The sequence below is a fragment of the Microcaecilia unicolor genome, chromosome 8 (assembly GCF_901765095.1).
Source record: "Microcaecilia unicolor chromosome 8, aMicUni1.1, whole genome shotgun sequence".
NCBI lineage: Eukaryota > Metazoa > Chordata > Amphibia > Gymnophiona > Siphonopidae > Microcaecilia > Microcaecilia unicolor.
This window is the reverse complement of record NC_044038.1, coordinates 83,967,979-83,993,431: the sequence shown is the minus strand read 5'-3', so window position 1 is coordinate 83,993,431 and position 25,453 is coordinate 83,967,979. Positions and strand designations below refer to the sequence as shown.

General features: G+C 43.3%; 1 protein-coding gene across 5 annotated transcripts in view; it reads left to right on the top strand.

Moving 5' to 3' along the window:
* The first annotated feature begins 4,449 nt into the window (after positions 1-4,449).
* The window catches only part of VSIG10L (V-set and immunoglobulin domain containing 10 like), a 72,645-nt gene continuing 51,641 nt past the window's right edge, over positions 4,450-25,453 (top strand). For all 5 annotated transcript variants that reach the window (XM_030213228.1, XM_030213224.1, XM_030213226.1 and 2 more), the window contains exon 1: positions 4,450-4,622. In XM_030213228.1, coding sequence (XP_030069088.1) covers positions 4,559-4,622 — 64 coding nt within the window. In that variant the 5' untranslated portion in view covers positions 4,450-4,558. The remainder of the gene's footprint in view (positions 4,623-25,453) is intronic.

Here is a 25,453-nt window from a genome sequence, read left to right as displayed (position 1 = left end):
GAGTGGATTTCTTGGCAGCTCTGAAAATGGAATACGACAGGATGCGCTCAGGTATGTTTTTCAGGAGGCGTGTCATGTACGGAGATTGGGCATTCCTGCGCTCACCGGTTAGCATATCTACATTACCACACACTAATTGGTTTGCACAGGAATACCATGTGAGCCCTTAACACATGGCCATTAATACCAAAAATAGAAAATCACCTGTTTTATGGCTGTGGTAAAAATAGCCCTAACACGTGGGGAAAAACTTGTGTAAGTGTGCGTTAAGCCCACTTTTAGCTGCAGCTTTGTAAAAGGACCACCAGAATTTAACTGCTAACTGTAGTTTTGAATATTAGCAGTTATTTAACTTTTTAGCTCAAATATTTTGATATGGAAATGCTTTGTGCAGTTATAATGGTTAAATATTCCTCAAAGTTTTAACTGCAGTATATCTGGCGCTGACATATTAATGATCCCATTTGTAGAATCTAGATTTTATGTTAAAGTTTAATTTATTAAGATAAGATAATTTCTGTATGTAGATGTACATCTATGCAAGTATGAGTATTAATAAATCTCACACTGACTGCATCCTTTTCCCCTATGTCAAGCTCCAGTCCCTGAGTGCTGAAAACTCATCTGTTTTTTGGTCTGACCGTACATGAATCATCAGACTTATTGGCCTGTATTAGTGTAAGGCTGATTTGCATTGTGTCAGAGTTTGCTTCTTTGCATCCTTTGGGAGCTAGAGTTTGGCAACCAGGCACCAGGTATTTAACTGACTTTCTCAAGGCCATTCAGGGTGTTTGGATTTGAACCTGGCTCTGTAAAGATCACAGCTCTGATCTCTGACCTGTTTCTTTCCAACACCTGCCCAGCTCTAATTAAGCAGTCTGGGGATGTTAATGAAGGTACAATTGTCTTTGCCTTAAATCTACTTGGACATAACATTTCCAGTTTTACTAACTCTGCATCAGTAGGAGAAAAATTGAATTGCTTAGGATACACTTCCCATTTCTCTTTCCGTATATGGCTTCTGGTGAAGAAATGTATAAAGTGTTTGGGAGTTCTATTGGACTCAGGATTATGTATGCAAGAACAGATAGGACAGGTGATTACGTTCCATTTTTACTAGCTCCTTCTGCTAAAGATTGAAACCAATGCTGGTAGGGTGTGACTTTAGGATTGTACTTCAGAGTTTAGTGCTCAGTAACTTGGATTATTGCAATGCATTGTACCTGGGGGTTTCTGCTGCTCACTCCAAGGCTTTGCAAGTCGATCAAAATTCTGCAGCATGTTTGATTATTGGAGCCTCTAGGTACATGCATTTTGAAGCTACTTCATTGGCTGCCAGTGCCTAGTAGGATTTAATTCGAAGTGTTGATTCTCACCTGGCTATTAATGAGACAGCTCCCTGGTATTTTTCATAGCTTATGAAGTGTATCAACCGGTGCGAACTTTGCGTTCAGTGGAAGCAAAATATTTGGTAATTGTAAGTCTGGAGAAAGTGCATTATACAGAGAGAAGGACAGTTGCATTTTTTATTGCAGGACTATGTTTGTGAAATAGTTTGCCAGGGTACTTATGTCTGGCCACCTGTTAAATAGGTCTTCAGCTTCTTAAACTGGGCCACATTTATGTTATCCTCTGGTGTAATGAGAGTACAGGTATAGTGTGGGACAGTTTTTCAGTTTACTTTTTGTTTTATGTTGCCTTTTTACTGTTGTGTATGAGTAAAGTTTTTATGGATGTTTTATTGTGATCTACCCAGTATTTAGGTGGAATATAAATTAATGAATAAATCAATCAATAAAATATTTATTTAAACTGTCAAATAATTAAAACAAACCACAGTATCCTAAAGGTGATGACAAACATAATCATTCATAACCCGCAAATAATAATAATTATTATAACAACAACCCACAAATGTGCACAAGGTGTTACATTTGCAAGAGAAACACATTTAAACAAAACTCCAGAGTATAAAGGGACGAGGCAGAGACATATACAGTATTTGCATGATTATAGGGCTACGTTTTCTTCCCTAATTTTTTGTTCTAAAGTGGATACGTGCCTTCTAATTGAATGCTTCTCTTTCTCCTAGAGACTGGCCACACTCAGCTAACATAGTAACAGTAGATGACGGCAGAAAAAGACCTGCACGGTCTACCCAGTCTGCCCAACAAGATAAACTCACATGTGCCATTTTTTGTGTATACCTTACTTTGATTTGTACCTGTCTTTTTCAGGGCACAGACCGTATAAGTGTGCCCAGCACTATCCCCACCTCCCAACCACCCACCCCGCCACCGGCTCTGGCACAGACTGTATAAGTCTGCTCAGCACTATCCCCACCTCCCAACCACCAGCCCTGCCTCCCACCGCTGACTAAGCTTCTGGGGATCCCTTCCTTCTGAGGAGGATTCCTTTATGTTTATCCCATGCATGTTTGCTAGTCAGGCTTTTAGGATATTCACAATGAATATGCATGAGAGAGATTTGCACGCACTACCTCCTTGCTGTGCAAATCTCTCTCATGCATATTCATTGTGGATATCCTGAAAACCCGACTGGCTGGGTGTGCCCTGAGGACTGGGTTGATGCTTTTCCTGGAATCACACCCAGCCAGTCAGGCTTTCAGGATTACCACAATCAATATGCTTGAGAGATTTCCATACATGACCCCTTAACCAGGGTTCTCACCCTCTGTCTCATGCAGATTCATTGTGGTAATCTGCATACCATCCTACAATACATACCATCCTACAATCAGATTCAAAATTGACTACTTCCCAGAAAAAGTCAATTTTTTGGACACCACGGTCTCTATCAGTGATGGCTGTATACAAACATCTATATACAAGAAACCCACAGACAGATGCAGCTACCTCCACAACTCCAGCTTCCATCCTTCACATACAAAAAGAGCCATCATTTACAGCCAAGCCACAAGATACCACCGTATCTGCTCTGACCCAGGGGACAGAGACAGACACCTTAAAAGCCTGACTGCATCCTTCAAACAGAAAGGCTACAACCCCAAAATAATCTCCAAGAATATTGCCTCCTCCCTCAAAACACCCAGGGAGAATCTGCTACAGTACAAGGAGAAAAAATCCACAGACAGAATCCCCCTTGTAGTGACATACAATCCAGAGCTGGAAAAGCTGAGGAAAATCATAAGAGATCTACAACCTATACTCCAGGAGGATGAATTACTGAAAGAGATATTCCCATCCCCACCAGTACTGGCCTTCCGACAGCCACCCAACTTAAAACACAAGCTAATCAGAAGTAAACTTCCATCACAGACTGAAAAGGAACAGAAGGGCACACTTCCCTGTAATTTATCCAGTTGCAAACTATGCCAAAATATTTCACAGGACCCCAAAGTCATCCACAAAGGAAAGATATTCAACATAAAGGGATCTTTCACTTGCTCATCTTCCAATGTGGTATATATCATTCAGTGTAAAAAATGTAACGAAGGATGCTATATTGGAGAACAAAAAACCCCCCCCCCCCCCCCCCCCCCCCCCCCCCCCCCCCCCCCCCGGCCAGATGCTTAAGACAAGATTCAATTTACATAGACATCACATGAACAATACTGGTGCCAGTAGGGTTCCCACACCTGTTGGTCAACATTTTACAGGACCAGGACACTGTACCAGTGACTTCACAGTGAGAATCCTGAAAGGTAACTTTAAAACCATACAAGAACGTAAGACCTTTGAAGTCAGAATGATTGAATATTTTAACACCCAAAAAAGGACTTAACAAGGATCTGGGGTTCCTAGCCCATTATAAACCATAAAGCTGTTTGTCTCTGTTGATCACCCTCCCCTCACCTATCCACACCCATCCTGTTAGAATATCAATGATATGCTTTGATGTCCCCATGCATACCCCTACCACCCCCATCCTCCCACCCTGTCAGTCATAGTAATGCTTGAATGTTTTCACTTATATACACTGTCAGCTAGCACATTTGCTTATTTCCGATCTGAGGAAGAAGGGCAACCTTCGAAAGCTAATCAAGAAATGTATTAAGTTATGTCCAATAAAAAAGGTATCATCTTATTTTCTTTTCCATATTATTTTGTTGATTTCTATTGATAACCTTAAGCGTGGACTAACACGGCTACCACACTCCTCTACTTATTGTGGTAATCCTGAAATTCCAATTTGCTAGATGTGCCTCCTGGGTGAGAAGCACCTCCCCCACCACTAAATACAGAGGTTGTTTTATATTCAGAGTCACCCTGTAATTGAATAAATACAGTATTTCTCTTTCCAAGTCTCCTCTGACCAACCTTCTCCCTGGTCTGGCACTAGCTGGCGCAGCTGTATCCTCCTACTTGACTGCATACCTGAGACGCCACTCTCGGGTCTGGCACTGACATCACAACAGGAAAGCTAGTTTCATACAGGTGACACCTCCCACAGTCTCAGAACAACACCTGGTGCAGATATGCTGCTGGGCTGCACCTTGCATTTCTCTCTTTCTACTTTCCTTGCCTTTCCACCTACAAACACACATTTCCTCTAACAGAGTTTGTTCCTTTTCAGAATGCTGATTGTATTCAATGTTGCTACAGGTTCAGCTGTCTTCCTGTGGACTCTGCTTTTGGCAGGTGAGTCTCTGTCAGTCTTTATCATTCTGTGTCTTTATAGGGTATGTGGGACAGGGAGAACCTTCACTCTTACCTGCATCTCCCAGATACAGAAAGGATCTGGTTTCTGTTGTTTTTTCAGGGGAAATGCAAATTATCCCTGCCTCCACTGTACTCCCTTGTTTGCAAATCGAATAGATACTGCCTTAGGAGGGGTTGCAGGAGCAGTCGTTATCTTAGAGAATATAGATATTAGTTGCTGTACAAGAGGGCTTTCTATGTGTTGAATAAAGGAGATCTGTTTTCATTCAGACATTAATCCTTCTGCACTGTGTAAAGTGACATTGCTTTGCCTTGCTGAGCAAAGGAGACTAGTCCTCAACTCATAGTCAGTGCTGGCACAAAATGATCACTGAGTCCATCCATTTCTGCTGTTGATCTGTGACCTTAATCTTTCTTTCCTCTGTAATGCTATAAAAATATCTAGACACTAGAGGGTACTTGATTGGTGCATGTTCTATAAAGGAAAGAGGGCACCTACTTCCCATAATAGAATTATTATTATTTTATTTGGACTTCGTTCACATCTTTTTCAGTAGTAGCTCAGGTGAGTTACATTCAGGTACGCTGAATATTTCCCTGTCCCTGGAGGGCTAACAATCTAATTTGGTACCTGAGGCAATGGAGGGTTAAGTGACTTTCCCATCAGTTAAGCAAGTTATCAATCCATGGTATACAAAAAAGTTGAGTTCTTTGAAGGTAAATTGTTGGAAACTAGAAAGGATTTGGAGGAAAAATAGAGATTGAGTTTTGCTAATTGGAGATTAAAAATTATATATTAGTGGTTCAAGAGTTAAAGAGGTTGTACTATGAGGATAGGTGGGGAGCCGGGGGGCGGGGAGGGGTTGGTGGTGGGCAGGCTTGTGCGGTCTGTGCCAGAGCCAGTGGTGGGAGGCAGGGAATACTGCTGGGCAGACTTATACGGTCTGTGCCAGAGCCGGTGGTGGGAGGTGGGGCTGGTGGTTGGGAGGAGGGGATAGTGCTGGGCAGACTTATACGGTCTGTGCCCTGAAAAGACAGGTACAAATCAAGGTAAGGATAAGATAAAGAAATCAGAGAATCTTATGAAAGAAGCATTTAAGATCTTTGCTGACTAGAACAGATGATATCCTTCTCCCCTCCCCCCTGCATTTTTCCAGTTAAAGGTTAGTGAAATGAGGCAAGTGTTTCAATCATAACAGCAGGTAAATTCTAGCAAACGTTTAGAAATAGAACTCTCTCCTCACCATTATCTATGAGTGATCAAGCAATAGGCATACCAGGAGATAGACTTTGGCCCTCATTTTCTCAGATAACAGCAGATTAAATTACTGGTAAAGCTTTCAAGTAAATCTTGTTCTCTGGATACCTGTCCCTCTTTTTTTTTTTTAATACTGAAATCAGTTCCTGTAGAAGTTTTGCTTTGGATAACTTGACTAATTAATCTATTGCCTGATAAATGTATTTATTTATTTATTAGGATTTATTTACCACCTTTTTGAAGGAATTCACTCAAGGCGGTGTACAGTAAGAATAGATCAAACATGAGCAATAGGCAGTGCATTAGTAACATAGTAACATAGTAGATGACGGCAGAAAAAGACCTGCACGGTCCATCCAGTCTGCCCAACAAGATAACTCATATGTGCTACTTTTTGTGTATACCCTACTTTGATTTGTACCTGTGCTCTTCAGGGCACATACTGTATAAGTCTGCCCACCACCAGCCCCACCTCCTAACCACCAGCCCCGCCTCCTAACCACTGGCTCTGGCACAGACCATATAAGTCTGCCCAGCTCTATCTCGCCTCCCAACCACCAGCCCCGCCTCCCAACCACCAGCTCTGGCACAGACCGTATAAGTCTGCCCAGCACTATCCCTGCCTCCCAATCACCAGTCCCGCTTCCCACCACCGGCTCTGGCACAGACCATATAAGTCTACCCAGCACTATCCCCACCTCCCAACCACCAACCCCGCCTCCCGATCTTGACTAAGCTCCTGAGGATCCATTCCTTCTGCACAGGATTCCTTTATGCTTATCCCACGCATGTTTGAATTCCATTACCGTTTTCATTTCCACCACTTCCCGCGGGAGGGCATTCCAAGCATCCACTACTCTCTCGTGAAAAATACTTCCTGACATTTTTCTTGAGTCTGCCCCCTTCAATCTCATTTCATGTCCTCTCGTTCTACCACCTTCCCATCACTAACAATACAAAGTACAGCATGGTATACTACTTGCAATGCCAACACAATATGTAATAGGACATTATAATTGATAATGAAGGGTAAGGCAAAGTTGTAACATATAGATGGGTAAGAAAGTAGGAAGAGTTAGAAAGTAAGGTGACTGATTTGAAGGAAGTTGCACATGAGGTCAGAGAGATGGTTAAATGTTATCTCAGCTAGGGTGGGAGTGGATAAATATGTCCCGCTGCAGTATGTGCAGCCTGAGTCACTCCTTGTATGTGTGGGTGAGACTAACAAGTTAGTTACTTCTTCCATTAAAGGCCTGTTTGAAGACCTAAGCTTTCACCTGCTTCCTGAAGTAGAGGTAGTCTTGTATTAAGTCTTGTATAGTGTTGTGTTAAGTGGAGCCTTTCAGGCAGTGCATTCCAGAGTGTGGGGGCTACTCTGGAGAAGGCTCCCTTGCGGGTATCACATTGTGTAATGTCTTTTGGAGAGGGTGTGGTTAGTGAAAGTCCTTGGGAGGTCTATACAAGTTGGAGAATTTTAGGCCTATTGCCTGTATTCCTTGGATGGCTAAGCTTTTAGAATTTGTGGTGAATGAACAATTAACTAATTTTTCTGTTTAACTAATAGCTTATTTTACCCAACATGGTTTTAGATTCCAACATAGCACTGAAACATTACTAATTTTAACATCTGAGGTTAGGAGCTACCTAAGCAAAGGGAAACAGGTGGCACTCCTTCAGTTTGATACTTCTGCTGGGTTTGATGCTATAGATCACCCAAAGTTACTATACAGACTTAGGGCCCCTTTTACTAAGCTGCAGTAAAAGGAGCCCTGCGGTAGCATCAGCATGTGGATTTGTAACGCGCTGTGGCGCTCTTATACCCAGTGGTAAAAGGCCTTTTTAAAAAAAAAGGGAAATGACCCTGTGGTAAGTAAGCCACTTGCCATGCGGCCTTTCCCAGGGGAAGCCCTTACTGCCACCCATTGAGGAGGTGGTAAGGGCTCCCATGCTACCCCAGTGGTAACCGGGCTGCCCAATTACTGCTGGGTAAGCCCCCAGCACTAGAAAATGAAAATGCATTTTCTAGCGTTGGAGTTGGCGTGCGGCAAAAGCTGGGACTACCACCAGCCTCCACAGCAGCCTGGAGGTAGGTCCGATTTGCCGTGTGCCAATGCAGTGGTAGCCCTACCGCCCTTTAGTAAAAGGGACCTTTAGTGAACTGGGTGTGTCAGGCATCATGTTAAATTGGTTTAGAGAAATTCTAACTAAGTGGATTTATTGTGTTAAGAAAAACAGTGCTACTTCTTTGCCTTGGCGCTCTATATGTGAAGTTCCCCAGGGCTCACCGCTTCTCCCTTGCTATTCAATATTTTTCTCAGCCCTCTGGGTAGACTGTTATCTGATTTAGGATTGTTTGTTTATCATATACTGATGATATTTTTTTGTTATGCCCAGAAGTTGTTTTGAAGACACTTTGTATAGAGAAAGTATTTCTTTGGTTGACAAATGGTCCTGTCTAAATTTTTAAAAATTGAATAAAATGAAAATCGAAATGTTATGGTTTGGTAAATTTGATTCATTGCCAACCAGAGAATTAACAAAAGACGTTTTTTTTATTTTTAAATTGCACCAACTTAGAACTATTAGATCATCCCTGATTAAGGAAATTTTTCGGGGTTATAGCACAATCTCTACTTCTCCTACAGCTGGATTATTGTAACACTAATGGAACCAAGCCCGTTTCGTCAACAATGAAACGGGCCCTAAGAAGGATCTCATGTAAGCGTTTTTTCTCTGTCCCCTGCCCTCCCCTCCATGTCTAGCGATTCTCCTCTTCCCTGCCCTCCCATCTGTGTCCCGCAATTCTCTCCTCTCCTCCCATCCCATCCATATCCATCGATTCTCCTCTGCCCTGCCCTCCCCTCGATGTTCCACGATTCTCTCCTCCCCTCCATGTCCAGCGATTTGTACCTGAACGTTCTCTGCTGGCTGGCTTCTGTTCCATTCATAACATCCTGACGTCAGCTCGCCTCCAGCATTCCCTTCCCTCTCACTGTTCCGCCCTCCTCTGACGTCATTACGTCCTTACGCGAGGGCTGGACAGTGAGAGGGAAGGGAACGCTGGAGGCTTGCTGACGTCAGATGTTACGAACCCAGCCAGCCAGAGAACGTCGGAGGTACAAATTATTATATAGGATTGTGTATTGTACTGTGTCATCTAAGTTGCAGAGAAAGCTCCAGGTCCTGCAGGACATGGCTGCTAGGTTTATTTTTAGCCTGGTAAGATTTGAAAGATCTTCAGCCTTGTTAGACTCTTTACATTGGCTACCAATTAATGCGTGAATAGTTTTTAAAATTGGTTATTTGATTTTGCAATGACTTCATCGGTTGAACTCCGAAGGGGTTAATAAGATTTTACATTTTCCTAAGAATCAGGCAGTAGTGTGTGAGATTCATAAGATGAAACTTAATTTTCCATCTTTGAAGGGAGTTAAAAACATTTCTTTCTCTTCTCCCCCCCCCCTCTTCACTATCTCGGCATCTCTTCTTCTATCCCCCCCCCCCTAGGGTTACCATATGGCTCCAGAAAAAGGAGGACGGATTGAGCCAACCGGGTTTTACTTCCATTGCTTTCCATTGAAAGCAATGGAAGTAAAACCCGGCTGGTTCAATTACTTCCATTGAAAGCAATGGAAGTAAAACCTGGCTGGCTCAATCCGTCCTCCTTTTTCTGGAGCCATATGGTAACCTACCCACCCCCCCCCCCCCAATCTTTTTCCTTTCAAGGAGTTAGGTTATGGAACAGTCTCCCTAAGCAGATTAGAGAATTACCTACCTATCTTTTATTTCAAAAATCTCTTAAGACATACTTGTATTCTAAATGAAATTAAGTTTGTTGTATTCTGTAATTTCCCTCTGTTGTTGAGGTTTATTTTTTGTAATCCATGTAGAATCCTGTGAAATATGCAGAATATAAGATCATTGATGGTATGGTATGGTCATCAGTAAATTTGATCACCTTGCTCATAATTCCTGTTCCAGATAAATATGTTAAAAAGCAGAGATCCCAGAACAGACCTCTGTGACTGCTGCTTTTTCCCATTAAATATCCATCTCCATTGAGAATATGGACCATTTAACCCTACTCTCTGTGCCCTTACTCTTCCTTCCTACCTCTTTACTGAACCTCTTCATTCACTTCCTGCTGTGTTTTGTGTTTCTTGGATGATACTCTTTGTGCTCATACTTTCTCTCCTACTTTTCACGTCACTTTTTCACTATGTTTTTCTTGGATGATATCCTTTGAGCTCTTATATTCCTTTTTACTGAATTCACTTCCTCCTTTGTCTGTTTTGTGTTTTCTTGGTCAATATGCTTTGTGCTCTTATATTTCTCTTCTACCTCTTTCCAAGTCTCTTCATTCTCTTGTGTTTTGCATTTCTTGGATGATTCTTTGTGCTCTTTTTCTTCTATGTTACTGGATCTTCTCTTCTCTTTGTTAATGTGCTTGAGTACAAGGATTTCTTGCATTTCAGTGTTCTTTCCTACTTCATTTTGTCCCTCTTTCTCTTGGATCCCCTGTTTTTTTTAATGTATTCATTCATTTCTTTAAAGCCAACTCTTCTGAAATGTAGAGCCCTTGATACAGGATAGTTTGGTTCTGATGCAAAAGATCTCAGCTCCTCTTCTCTTATAATCATAGTGATATTGTCTCCATTTGTCAGAACCAGGCCCAGTATCACCTTGTCATGAGTAGGCTCTTAAGTAGCTGTCCAAGAAAGACTTCTCGCAAAGATTCCAGGATCCCTCTACTTTTAGCTAGCCCTGGAATACCTTGCCTTGGCATGGTTTCTGTCCTATCCATACCTACCTCCGCTCCTGGTGATGGTGGTCTATAGATTGCACCTACATAGATATTGGACTCTTTGTTTTTCTTCAGCACAACCCATAACAAGTTTTGGGTTATAGCACTGTGCAGTGAGTAAATGAGACCTGCCTTTTGGCTTGGGCTGTAATAATGTATCACTGAAGGGAGTATCAGAATAATAATGTTTTAAATAGTTAGATTTGCAGAAGATGGATGTACATAATGATATAGGCAGATGATACGGAGGCTGTGTTCCCAGAGAAGACATAGTTATTATTTGGATTCAGCTCAGACCTTTTTCAGTACTAGATCACGGTATGTTACATTCAGATACACTAGAGGTGACAGTTTTGATATGAGGTATAAGTCCGACTTTGGATCTTTTGCTTAAAACGTCCAGAATCTAAGCGGTGAACATAGCGATTGCCAAAACAGCAAAATGTCTATCTTAGTTTTTGAAAATGGCCATTTGCTAGATGTTTTTGTGCTCTGTGCATTTATTTTTTTGGTCCATTAAAATATAAAATCTGTCCAAGTGAAAAATGCACAAAATCAAGGAATCAGAATATAGGAGGAGCCAGCATTCTTAGTAGTCTGGCCATACAAATATCCCAGCAGAGCAGTGGAGCAGCTTAGGGGGCACTGCAGTGGACTTCACATAAAAGCTCCCAGGTACACATTTCACCGTTACCCCTTTATATTGTATGGTGATCCCTCCAAAACCCATCAAAAAACTACTGTACTTAACTATACACCACTACAATAGCCCTTATGCCTGCAGGTGTCACCTATATGTGGATACAGTGGGTGTTTGGTGGATTTGGGGGGGGGGGGGCTGACACTTTCTACCACAAGTGTAGCAGAGTGGATTCTGGGCCTGGGTCCCCTTCTCCACAGTATACTGCATTGACCACTAGGCTACTCCAGGGACCTGCTTGCTGCTCTAATGAGACTGGTCATAACAGCTGAAGCTGTCTTAGAGGCTGGTATGTACTATTTCTTTCACATATTTTTTTTTGGGGGGAGAGGGGGTCAGTGACCACTGGAAGAGTAAGGGAGGGTCATTCCTTTATTCTTCCACTGGTCATTTAGGGCACTTTTTTATGGCTTAGTTGTTATTAAAACAGGTCTAGCTCAAAACGTCTTAGTTTTAGTCCTGGATGTTTCGGTTTTGTTTCGTTATGGCAGAAAAACATCCAAGTGTTAGAAGCACTCTAATTCCACTCCAACACATCTCCAACACGTCCCCTTGTGATATGGATGCACTGCAGACAAACTGCATAGATAAACATCTGCAAAATAGGTTTTGAAAATAGCGATTTGAACGTTTTGGCAAGCAAAATGTCCAAATGCTGCTTTATGCCACTTTTAAAATGTTTTTTTCTCTTTTGAAAATGAGACCCTAGGTATTTCCCTGTCCCAGGACGACTCACAATATAATTTTCATGCCTGATGGAATGGACTTGCTCCAGATCACAAGGAGCAGCAGTGGGATGTTAACCATGCTTCTCTAGGTGTTAGGCCGGTGCTCTATCATCCAGTGGTAACAACATGAGACCAAAGTTAAGACTCATGATTGTAAGGGAATAGAGGGAGTCCTGACGCATAGTCCCTGAGTGTGAACCAGAAGGAAAAATCCCAGGGGAGCTTAGAGGACAACTGAAACTGCTGCCGAGACTGTCTAAGCACTTTTGGCTGAAATCAAAACTGCAGCCGAAACTTATCGCCTAATGTTTGGTTGTGTGAATGTGAACCAATGAGGCCCACTGGGGATTGTCTGAGTTTGCAGTCCGCAGCCCTCTGCTAAACCCACAGGAGATTATTACCCTTCAGTCCCAGGAACTGCAACCACAAGCTGAAAACTGGGAAAGCTATTTTAATAAGGACTTCTCAACAAGTCTGGCTTGTATAGGTTCCCAAGTCAATGTAGATGTAGTTAAGTATCCTCTGAGGCAGGAACTTTGTGAAAATGTATTTTTCAAAAAAATCATGATTACGAGTTTTGTATTCTTACTTAAACTGTGCACAAGAAACGAGAGAAAGTAGAATTGAGATATTTCCCATTTTATTTAGTTATAAAACTGATTAAGGACAAGCACGATATAGATTCTTACTAAAATAGGGTAAAGGAGTACAGACACTGGTCTACATTGCAGACATTTTACAAGCCTGATGCACAATCCAGAATAAAAAGGCCCGTCAATGTTATTGAATGTGAGAAATATATGCTCTGAAAAATTACAATCAAGAGCAACACATCTCTTAAATTATTTTCTAATATATAAACTTCATTGGAATATAATTTCTTTACTAACACTATAAGCTGACCAGTACTTGTGCTTGAAAGCAATCACTGCAGGTTCTCATAGAATCTAACTTCATCATAACCAACAGAGCCTGAAAATTCTTTAGAATTGCCTAAACAGTATCCAATCCAGAATATATAATAATTTAAATAATGAAAGACCATATTTAACCTCCAAGCATGATAGCCTCCGCACACATGGACCTCAGCTAAATAAAAACTGAAACCAAAAGCCACAGTGCTTTACTATGGCCAGGGCTTTTTTTGAGGGGGTACTTGGGGGTACTGAGTACCGACACCTTTTCCATTGTTTGCTAAAATTAACCCATGGTCCCCAAGTTTTAATAAAAAAGCTCAGGCTCTACACAACAATTCTGCCTCGTCATAGATTCTGTGACTGGTTGCAAGGAGCCTGGCTATTGTGGGGTGGGTCCCTCAGTGATCATCCCACCCCTTAAGGGTGACCTGGCATTTGAGTACCAGTACCTTTTTCGCTAGAAAAAAATGCACTGACAATGGCTAACTTTGTGCCACATTTGGAGTGACAGCTGATGTCCTATCAACACAGAGAGGCTAATTCCTAAGGAGTTTATCATCCCAAATTTACAGACTTAAATTCTTGTTAACAACTGTATCAAAAGCATTTATTTGGAGCATTCTGTTTACCATATAAACTACTATGCAAGATCATAACTGCATTACTTACAATTGTATTACACACTACAAAAAAAAAGAATGCAAAGAGTAGCCCCCCTCCCCAGACTACCTTATAATCCCTGGTGGTCTAGTGGTGTAGTCATGGCAGGAATGATCTCCAGTCGCTCTTGCCCATGTCAGCGCTACTCTCAAAATGGCTGCCATGATCTCTTGTGACAGTCAGTCTCACGAAATTGCCATTAGAGGTCATGACAGCCATTGTGAGAGCAGAGCCAGTATAGGCAGGAGTGATTGGGTATCACCTAGACTGCCAGGGATTTTATGATAGGCCCAGGGGGGACATCTACTGGTAGGCGGGGTGTGGTAGGAGGGGGGAAGAGGGAGGGATGGAGGGAGACAAACAGGACAAAGCATACATGTTCAGCTTCCTCTAAAAACACATGGCCAGTTTTGGATGAAAACGAAACCAGGCAGAAAAAGGGCTAGTTTTGGCACCAAAACCAAAATTCAGTCGGTCTCTAGGGAAGCTGCAAATTAAAGCACATTATGGTAGATCCGAGTCCTGGTTCTGACTGAATTGGAATCTCAAAGGAGCAGCAAAGAACTTAAAAAAAAAATCAGTTACAGGGAAACTGGTAGAAGCTGTTTAAAAAAAATAAAATTACTGACCATATAAATAGACAAGATTTAATAGGCATGAGTCAGCCTGGGTTCAGCAAGGGCAAGTCTTGCATTACAAGTTTACGAGATTTTTTTAAAAGATATAAGCAGACCAGTGGACAATAGTGAGCTGGCGTATTTGCATTTTCAGAAGGTATTTGACAACATATCCTTATGAGAGACTCCTTAGGAAATTAAAGACTCGGGGCCAGATGCACTAAACTTAACGAGCCAGCAACATGGTTTTTAAACTGGTTCTAGCCAGTTTAGCGCACAAGTAGTAAATCGGGACATGCACTAAAGGGTTCTCTGAGCCATTTTCCTGTCCCGGTAGCAGCTAATGAAAACGGAATACAAATGAGCTAATTTTTATTATAATATGAATGCGATGCGATGCACTACTGTTTCCGACCCCATGCACAAAAGCAGTCCCTGCCTTTACCGTGGAAATTTTAACGTGAGGTGTGGACCTGATGGTTCTTCATTATTGCAAGTAGGAGAAGGGGAGAAACAAGGCAGGGAAGATGGAACACAAAAAAAAATAGTATAACAGCTTACATGCAGCTTCTTTGTGTGTATGAAAGCCGTGCCAGACAGGGTTGCCAGGTGGAAAATATTTTTCCAGCCTAAGGAGCCCAAAATCCAGCCCAAAACCCGCCCAAACGCAAACCCCCGCCCTGACAAAACCCCCGCCCCCCGCTCATCACCGCCCGCCCCCGCCGTAATCAACCCGCCCCCCGCCGTCACGGCCCCGCCTTCCCCGTCACTAACCCCGCCTCCCACGTCTCTAACCCCGCCTCCTACGTAAACCCCGCCTCCCACGTCACTAACCCCGCCTCAACACGTCTCTAACCCCGCCTCCTACGTCACTAACCCGCCTCCCACGTCACTAAACCCCGCCCACCGCGGCCGAAAAAGCCACCTAAAAAAACCGCCCGAAGCACAAAAACCAGCCCAAAAAACCGCAACCCGCCGAGGGGCAAAAATTTTCCCGCGGCGGGTCGCGGAAAACCGCCCAATTGGGCGGTAAACCGGCCCACCTGCACACTGGTGCCAGATATGTTTTCTTTTTCAATTTACATTTACTGGCAAGAAATTGGGGGGGGGGGGGGAGGAGGAGTACTGAAATGTAAAGCATAAACTAATGGTGACTTACCAAAAATTGCAAGGAAGTTAAGGGTCCATCAAAGAAACAGCGTCTGTGGGACACGGGTTTGGTTCCACCGCCAGCTGTTCCTGCTGCTTCCTTCTATCGGCCGGCTGACATCCTAATACACCCATCTCCCTCAAGATGGTCTCTCATTGGCTGGCTTGCTGTCCCAACTCCTCCTCCCTGCAGGGCTTCCCTGATGACATCACTTTAGAGCTGTGAACTGATTGGATCCGAACTTCCTGGTGTCCCCATCCACAGAGAGGGGCTAAAACCAATTGGACCAGCATCAGCCTGGGATATCCCACTCACTTATTACTGGAGGGGACACCAGGTAGTTCGGATCAATCAGTTCATAGCTCTAAGTGATGTCATCAAGGAAGTCCTACAGGGAGGAGGAGTTGGGACAGCAGCCAGCCAATGAAGAGTCCATCTTCAGGGAGATAGGCATTCTTGGATGTCAGCCGTCAATAGAAGGAAGCATCAGGAACAGCTGGGGGTGGAACCAAGCCCTAATGCTGCTGGTTCCGCACAGAAGAGCGGAGAGCAGCAGAGCGAGGTTTTTTCTCACTTTTTCCCAGCAGCCGGAGGCAGGGAGCTGCAATACAGGTATGCCCATCCAAAAAAAAAGCGCTTTTGTGTCTGCCAAAAAAAAAAGGGTAAATCTATCATAGACGCAGCTTGTCTGCATGTATGAGACCGTTTGTAGCATGCGCAGAGCAGCCACGCATAGCAACATGGCTGCTCTGTGCATGCCCAGCTCACCAACTTGCTTCCCCCATATCGCATGCAAATGAGCTGGGTTGCAAAGCAACGAGCAGCTCATTTGCATGCGATTTTCTTAGTGAATCCCTCTGTGTTATTAAATCAGTAAATTTTTACCGATTTGGAAACACAGACGGATCCTTAACGGGACCTTTGTGCATCTGGCACTCAATTGGATAGGAAGCCCTGCCCTTTTCTGGATCAGGAAGTGACTAAGTCAGGAAACAGCACTAAGGAAGCAATTCTGGGAATCTCAGCACTAACGTTTATGTGCAGATTACATTACATTACATTATGCTTCTTATATTCTTCTAATACCTAGAGATCAGTCACCATCCATCATACAGTTTCATTTAAGTAATATATATTTGTGAAACAGAACAGTTTATATAGACTTTCTAAAAACCCTATAATTAGAAGAAAGTCTTAGATTAACTGGCAGTGTATTCCAGGCCTTTGCAGCCTGATACACAAAGAAGACATGAAAATTTCATGGATTTCATTCCCTTACGATTTGGGAAATGTCTATTATTGGGAGATGGAAATTGGATTCATTATACATATAAGAAGGTGTATGTGTGGTCATAGGTGGATAAGCAGCATAAAATCTGTTTTACTCTTTGGGGATCTTGCCAGGTACTCATGAGCTGGTTTGGGCCACTGTTGGAAACAGGATGGGTTTGATGACTTTTGGTCTGTCCCAGCTTATGTTCTTATGAATGATCTTAAATATACAGTAAAGATTAAACAGGACCCTTTCCTTTTTGGCAACCAATATATTTGAAGATGAAGCTACCCTTTCATATTTGTTCATAGAAAATATTAAGCAAATAGAGGTGTTTTATATTGTCTGTAGCTTCTATTGCATATATTTGGGACAAACTAGATCGATGATGTTAAAATAGTTTAGTTGTAACAGTAATGAGGCTTAGACAAATACTCTAAATTGTTCCAATCAAAAATATTTACGGATTCACCTTAGCTTTTGCAGGTAACAAAAATGTGTAAATATTTAGAATACTAGCATTACCTATGTAAATTTTAACTTGCTGCTTAAGGGGGGAAATTTATCAACACAGGTTACCGATAAGACATGTTATTTTACTGTTAACCCCAGTTATTAGTAACTAGGTTTAATTGCATAGAATGGGATCTGTTCTAAAATAGCGCAGGTTAGTGTTAAAATAATACGTCTTAACCATAGCCCACATTGATAACTTCCTTTCTTAGGGGTCCTTGTACTAAGCCGTGCTAAAAAGTGGTCGTCGCTACTATTAGTGTGTTTGTTTTCTGCACACTGCGGCCACTCTTAGCATGGTGGTAAAATGGCCGCTTTTCAATCTTTTCCTTTAATGACCACACACTAATTTCCCAATTAGCAGAGGGCCATTACCGCAGGAGCCCTTATTGCCACCTATTTAGTAGGTGCTAACCCTGCGCTAATCAGGCAGCGTGCGGTAATGTACCTACATTACCCGATTAGCACAGGACACACCTACTCTCCACCTATGGGCCTTTTTACTAAGCCACGGTAGGCACTGCCAGAGGACACGCTGAGGTATGCTACAATAGTGTGCCCAACAACATGTGTTAATCCCATGCTAAAAAAATCATTTTATTTTTTGGTGCGGGAGGCATGTCTATGGGTGGAGAGTAGGCGTGCCCTGCTATAGTCAGGTAACATGGGTGTATTACCGGCGCACTGCCTGATTAGCGCGGGAGCCCTTAGTGCCTAATAAATAGGTGGTGGGAAGGGCTCACATGGTAATGGTCATGCACTAATTGGGAAATTAGTGTGTGGCCATTAATGGAAAAGATTGAAAAGCAGCCATTCTACTGGTGTGCAAAAAGTGGGCACACTGTGTGGAAAACCCACGCGCTAAAAGTAGCGCCAGGCACTTCTTAGCGTGGCTTAATAAAAGAACCCCATAGACATCCCCAATAAAAATGATTTTTAGTGTGCACTGATGAGCACACTACTGGCGTGACACCTCAGCGCGTCCCACAGCAGTGCTTTTTACTATGCAGTAGTCATGTGCTAGTGCCTTCCATGGCTTAGTAAAAAGGGACCCTAGTGCTATAACTGCAAATACCTGCTAAAGTTAGCATATTTTTGCAAAGGGGACATACACAGGGATGGGGCATAGGTGGGTCACAGGTGGGGCTCCCACTTACTGTAAGTTGCGTGTGTAGCTGCCACACGTGGGTACGCACACAGGTGCAGGGGAGAGACAGACCCCAGCGCTGAGCCCCTGTTGGAGGTTGGGGAGGAGGAGACACACTGACGCAGGAAGGTAGGGGGCAGGGGGCCTGAATGAAGTGAGTGATAGGCGGTGGCGGCAGCAGCAGCTGTGTCCTGAGTGGGGGGTGGCAGCTGTGTCCTGAGTGAGGGGGAAGGTGGCTGTCATGGTCCTGCTCCAGGCCTGGCTCTGTCTCTCGGCGGCCCTAAATTACACTAGTATCCTACACAGGAATAGAGGTGCCTACATTCCCATATAGAACAGGCTCCTAACATGCATCCTGTTATGAATTTGCTCACTAAATGGTCACCTGTCCCAGTGGAAATAGGCATATAGTGGTGAGCCCCAGGCCTGAGCTGTTTAACATGTTTATAAATGATCTGGAAATGGGAGTGATAAGAGAAGAGATCAAATTTATGGATGACACAAAATTATTCAAAGATGTTAGAAAACTGTAAGGATCTGCAGAAAGATCTAATGAGGCTAGGAGACTGGGCATCCAAATGGCAGATAATTTAATGCTAATATGGATAGTTCATTGAAATTTTCAGCCCAGTGTGCCATAGCTAGAATGTTAGCAATTATTCGAAAAGGAATGAAAAACAAAACTGAGAATATGATAATGTCTCTGTACTGGTTCCTGGTGCAACTATGCTCTGAGTATTTTATGCAGTTCTAATCACCCCATCTCAAAAGAATATTGTGAAACTAGAAAAGATTCAGAGAGGAGTAACAGAAACGATAAAGGAATGGAATGAGTCAACTATAAGGAAAGGTTAAAGAGGTTAGGGTTTTTCTACCTGGAGAAAAGACAACGAAAGGGAGATGTGATAGACGTCTATCAAATCATGCGTGGGGTGAAATGATGAAATAGGTATAGGGATCACTTATTTACCCTCTCAATACTGAGAAAGGAGGAATGGGACAAGAATGGGGAAGGGACAGTGGGGACAGCAGGAGGGAAACACCCAGGAAAAAGCCATGGGGTGGGGGGGGGATCACAGGAGGAAAGCATCTAGGAAAGAACCATGGGGGAGCAGGAGGAAGCACCCATGAAAGAATTATGGCGGGGAAGGGCAGGAGGGAAAGCACCTAGGAAAGAGCAATGGTGGGGGGGGGGGGGGGGGGGGGGAGGGGACACAGGAGTAAAAACACCCAGGAAACAGCCATGGGAGTGGTGAATGGAGGGAAAGCACATAGGACATAGCCATGGTAGGGGGCAGGCGAGAAAGCACCTAGGAAGGATATGGGGGGGGGGGGGGGGGTGCTGGATAAAAAAACACAGAAGGGTGCAGGAGGGAAAACACTCAGAAAAGAGCCATTGAGAGGGAGTGGGCACACCAGGAAAAAGCCATGAGGGGGCAGAAGAGAAAGCACCTAGGAAAGAGCCAAGGGAGGGGGTAGGAGGGAAATCACCTAGGAAAGGAGGGAATACAATACAATACAACAGTAAACTTATATTCCACTAGATACCTTTCAGTTCACTGCAGATTAACATAAAAAGAGCTAATTATCACTAGGAAGGAATTACAATATCAGCATAGTAAAATAAACCCATCATCAACAAGCCTTCTGAAATAAAAACATTTTCAGCTGTCACTGAAAAAACATATAATTCCTATGGGCTCTTAAACCAGGTGGAAGAGAGTTCGCTATTTGAAATGGAATAGACTGTTCAAATAACTTTTTATACATAATCCCTTTAGAGACTGGGAAATGAAATTTGTAAAGATTGCAAGTGGATCTACCCTGACCACCTAACAATAGTAGCAGTAAATGAAGCATATACATTGGTGCCTAAACATGTAAAGGTTTAAAAATTATAACACATAGTTTAAAAATCCCATGTTCTCACATTGGGAGCCAGTGTAATTCAAGAAGTAAAGGGAAAGCACCCAGGAAAGAGCCATGGGTAGGGGGAGGGCAGGAGGGAAAGCACCCAGGAAAGAGCCATGGATAGGGGAGGGCAGGAGGGAAAGCACCCAGGAAAGAGTCATGGGTAGGGGAAGGACAGGAAGGAAGGCACCTAGGAAGGAGCCATGGAGGAAGGGCAGGAGGGAGAGCACCCTGGAAAGAGCCATGGGGGGAGGGCTGGACGGAAAAGAGCCATGGAGGGAGGGCAGGAGGGAAAGCACCTAGGAAAGAGCCATGGTGGGAGGGGGGTAGAGAAAGCACCCAGGAAAGAGTCAAGGTGGGGGAGGGCAGGAGGTAAAGCACCTAGGAAAAAGCCATGGGGGGGGGGGGCAGGAAGAAAAGTACCCAGGAATGACCTATGGGAGGAGGGGAGAGCCAGAGAGGAGGGAAAACACCCAGGAAAGAGCCATGGGTTGGGGCAGGAGAAAAGCACCCAGGAAGGGACAGTGGTGGATGGGAGCAGGAGGAAAATCATGGAGGAAGGATCCAGAGGAGGTGGAAAGAAGGATATATGTCCAAGAAGGGGCCATAATGGGAAGGGGAAGAAGGGAAACACCTAGGAAGGGGCCATAGGTAGAGGCTTGGGGGAGGCCACTTATGGAGCGAAGGCAAGAGGGCGAGTTCCTAGGAGCCCAGGACCCTTCAGAAGTTTCTGCCCTTTCTGCCCTTCTGCACTCAAGGTACTTTCATATCAGGGTGCTTATGTAAAATTTCTAAAAAGTGCTTATTTTATGCCTATTTTATGTACCATAATAACATTTTTAGATACTTAGGTATTTATGTGCCTGTTTAAAACAGGTTCTCAGAACCTACTTTAATAATGCACAGATTCTCTTGCACAAGTTTACTCATATTCTGAAGAAGGTGAAAATGTGTTTGTACTTTATGCATGTATGTGTATTTTATGAAATATGGATATGCACTGCAATTCCATCCCCCATCCCCACCATTCCTTGTACCCTCTATTTTATTATGGTGCTCTGAATCTGTTTCAAGTATTTTTCATGTCTGTCACTGTTTGGTTGCACTGGCTCTGCTGCCATTCCAGGCATTGAGCACCCTCTTTGTGAAGAAGCATGTTCTCAAGTTTCTTTTGATCTGTACTTGTCCTTGAATGGCCTTTTTTCTCTTTTCTGGTCTAGCAGTTTTCCGTCTGCTGCTTTAGTTTATCATCAGCTCGGACTGAACCAGGGTTGGAATCTGGTGAATAAGCCTCCAGGCACAAGTAACCTCTGTTTATTTTTTTCCCTTCATTTTATATTTTTCACAAATCGCTCCCTTCATTCCCAGTCCTCAGCTGGGAACTTCACGCCAGGACTCCTTCTAGAACCCAACAGCTAGAGACCTTAAATCTGACCACTAGGTGTTACCATTGCCCAATGACCTGGACATCCTTCCCTCAGGGGCGCTGAACTTCCTTCCACCAGGGGCTCTGAACACCAGCTCCACTGTGTCTCCAGTCCCAGCGAGGCCTGATATGGGAATCAAACCCAGATCCTTTAGTGCACAGCCACCAGACTTGCCTTAAATTTCCGTTCCTTTGGGAAATTTCATCCTCATGTACTTTATTGAAGTCTGGCCAAAGATTTTAATGTTCTGTCATATTCCACCTCAAGTACATAAGTACATAAGCACCACCATACTGGGAAAAGACCAAGGGTCCATCAAGCCCAGCATCCTGTCTCTGACAGCGGCCAATCCAGGCTTCAAGAACCCGGCAACCCCCCCCCCCCCCAAAAAAAAATGTAATAATGTTCAATGGACTTTTCCCTCAGGAATCTGTCCAAACCCCCTTTAAATTCCGTAAGGCCAGCTGCTGTCACTACATTGTCCGGCAATGAGTTCCAGAGTCTAACTACACGCTGAGTAAAGAAAATCTTTCTCCTATTTGTTTTAAATCTACCATATTCTAGCTTCATCTTGTGTCCCCTGGTTTTGTTGTTGTTTGAAAGTGTAAACAAACACTTCACATCTGTCCGCTCTAATCCTCTCATTATCGTGTAGACTTCTATCATATTACCCCTCAGCCGCCTTTTCCTCCAAGCTGAAGAGCCTTAACCTTCTCAGCCTTTCCTCATAGGGAAGTCGTTCCATTCCCTTTATCATTTTCGTCGCCCTTCTCTGCAGCTTCTCTAATTCCTTTATATCTTTTTTGAGATGCGGTTACCAGAATTGGACACAGTACTCGAGGTGCAGTTGTACCATGGAGCGATACAACGGCATTATAACATCCCCGTGTTTGTTTTCCATCCCTTTCCTAATAATACTCAACATTCTGTGCGCTTTCTTAGCCGCCGCAGCACACTGAGCAGATGTTTTTAACGTCTTATCAACGATGACTCCCAGATCCCTTTCTAGGTCCGTGACTCCTAACGCGGAACCTTGCATGACATAGCTGTAATTCGGGTTCCTCTTACCCACATGCATCACTTTGCACTTGTCAACAATGAACTTCATCTACCACTTGCACACCCAATCCCCCAGTCTCGCAAGGTCCTCCTGTAATCTTTCACACTCCTCCTGCGACTTGACGACCCTGAATAACTTTGTGTCATCTGCGAATTTAATTACCTCACTAGTTACTCCCATCTCTAGGTCATTTATAAATATGTTATAAAGCAGCGGTCCCAGCACAGACCCCTGCAGGACCCCACTAACTACCCTTCTCCACTGAGAATACTGACCATTCAACCCTACTCTTTGCTTCCTATCTTTCAACCAGTTCTTAATCCATAGTAATGTCCTACCTCCGACCCCATGACTCTCCAGTTTCCTCAGGAGTCTTTCATGAGGCACTTTGTCAAACGCCTTTTGAAAATACAGATACACAGTATTCACCGGCTCCCCATTGTCCATGTTTGTTCACTCCCTCAAAAAATTACAGTAGATTGGTGAGGCACGACTTCCCTTCACTAAATCCGTGCTGACTTTGTCTCATCAGCCCATGTTTTTGTATGTGCTCTGTAATTTTATTCTTAATAATAGCCTCTACCATTTTGCCCGGTACCAACGTCAGACTCACCAGTCTATAATTTCCCGGATATCCTCTGGAACCTTTTTAAAAAATCAGTGTAACATTGGCTACCCTCCAGTCTTCCGGTACCACACTCGATTTTAGAGATAGATTGCATATTACTAACAGTAGCTCTACAAGTTCATTTTTCAGTTCTATTAATACTCTGGGATGAATACCATCAGGTCCTGGTGATTTACTACTCTTCAGTTTGCAGAACTGACCCATTACATCCTCCAAGTTTACAGAGAATTCGTTTAGTTTGTCCGACTCGCCTGCTTCAAATACCCTTTCCAGCACCGGTGTCCCTCTCAAATCCTCCTCTGTGAAGACTGAAGCAAAGAATTAATTTAATTTCTCCGCTACGGCTTGGTCTTCCCTGATTGCCCCTTTAACACCATTTTCGTCCAGCGGCCCAATCGATTCTTTAGCCAGCTTCCTGCTTTTAATGTATGTAAAAAACTTTTACTATGTATTTTCACTTCTAACGCTAACTTTTTTTCAAAGTCCTTTTTGCCCTCCTTATCTCTGCTTTGCATTGGCCTGGCATTCCTTATGTTTCATCTTGATACTTTCAGTCGGTTCTCTTCTCCACTTTCTGAAGGATTGTTTTTTTGTTCTAATGACTTCCTTTACCTTACTGTTTAGCCATGCCAGTTGACGTTTGTTCTTTTTTCACTTTTTTCTAATACATGGAATATATTTGTCCTGTACCTCTAGGATGGTGTTTTTAAACAGCATCCATGCCTGATGCAAGTTTTTTACCCTGCGAGCTGCTCCTTTCAGTCTTTTTTTACCGTTTTTCTCATTTTATTTAACTTTTCTAAAGTTAAACGCTAGTGTATTTGATTTCCTAAGTTCACTTACTTCAATGCCAATATCAAAACTGATCATATTATGATCACTGTTATCAAGCGGCCCTCGCACCGTTACCCCCCGCAGCAGATCATGAGCTCCTTCTCTTGTGTGCTCCTGAACCAGCTGTTCCATGAAGCTGTCCTTGATTTCATCAAGAAATTTCACCTCCCTAGCATGTACCGATGTTACATTAACCCAGTCTATATGTGGATAATTGAAATCACCCATTAATATTACATTGCCCAATTTATTCACTTCCCTAATTTCCTTTGACATTGCTGTGTCCATCCGCTCGTCCTGGCCAGGCGGACGGTAGTACACTCCTATCACTGTCCTTTTCCCCTTTTCACGTGGAATTTCAATCCACAAAGATTCCAATAGGGATTTTGTCTCCTGCAATATTTGCAGCCTATCCGAGTCAAGGTTCTCATTAATATACAGTGCTACCCCTCCTCCAATCCTATCCACCCTATCGCTACGATATAATGTGTAGCCCGGAATGACTGTGTCCCATTGGTTATCTTCCTTTCACCAGGTCTCAGAGATGCCTATAATATCCAATTTTTCATTGTGTGCAATGTACTCCAGCTCTCCCATCTTATGTCTCAGGCTCCTGGCATTTGCGTATAGACATTTCAATGCATGCTTGTTGTTCCGTTTTATATCCCGTTTAATACATGGCATTATTAATATGTTATCTTCTGTCTGGTCATTATTAATTTTATTTAAGACCATCTGATCTACTACGATTTCTTTGACATCCTTACTTACAAGTAACCTTTTCTTCCCTGTCTGGGTGATATCCTCAATCAGCCTTCCCCCCCGTTTCTAGTTTAAAAGCTGCTCTATTTCCTTTTTAAAAGTTGATGCCAGCAGCCTGGTCCCACCCTGGTTAAGGTAAAGCCCATCAGATTTAAATAGGCTCTCCCTTCCCCAGAATGCTGACCAGTTCCTGACAAATCCAAAACCCTCTTCCCCACACCATCGTCTCATCCACGCATTGAGACTCCGGATCTCTGCCTGTCGCTTGGGCCCTGCGCATGAAACAGGTAGTATTTCAGAAAATGCTACCCTAGAGGATCTGGATTTGAGCTTCCTTCCTAAAAACCTAAATTTAGCTTCCAGATCCTCTCTCCCACATTTTCCTATGTCGTTGTTACCCACGTGTACCAAGACGGCCGGC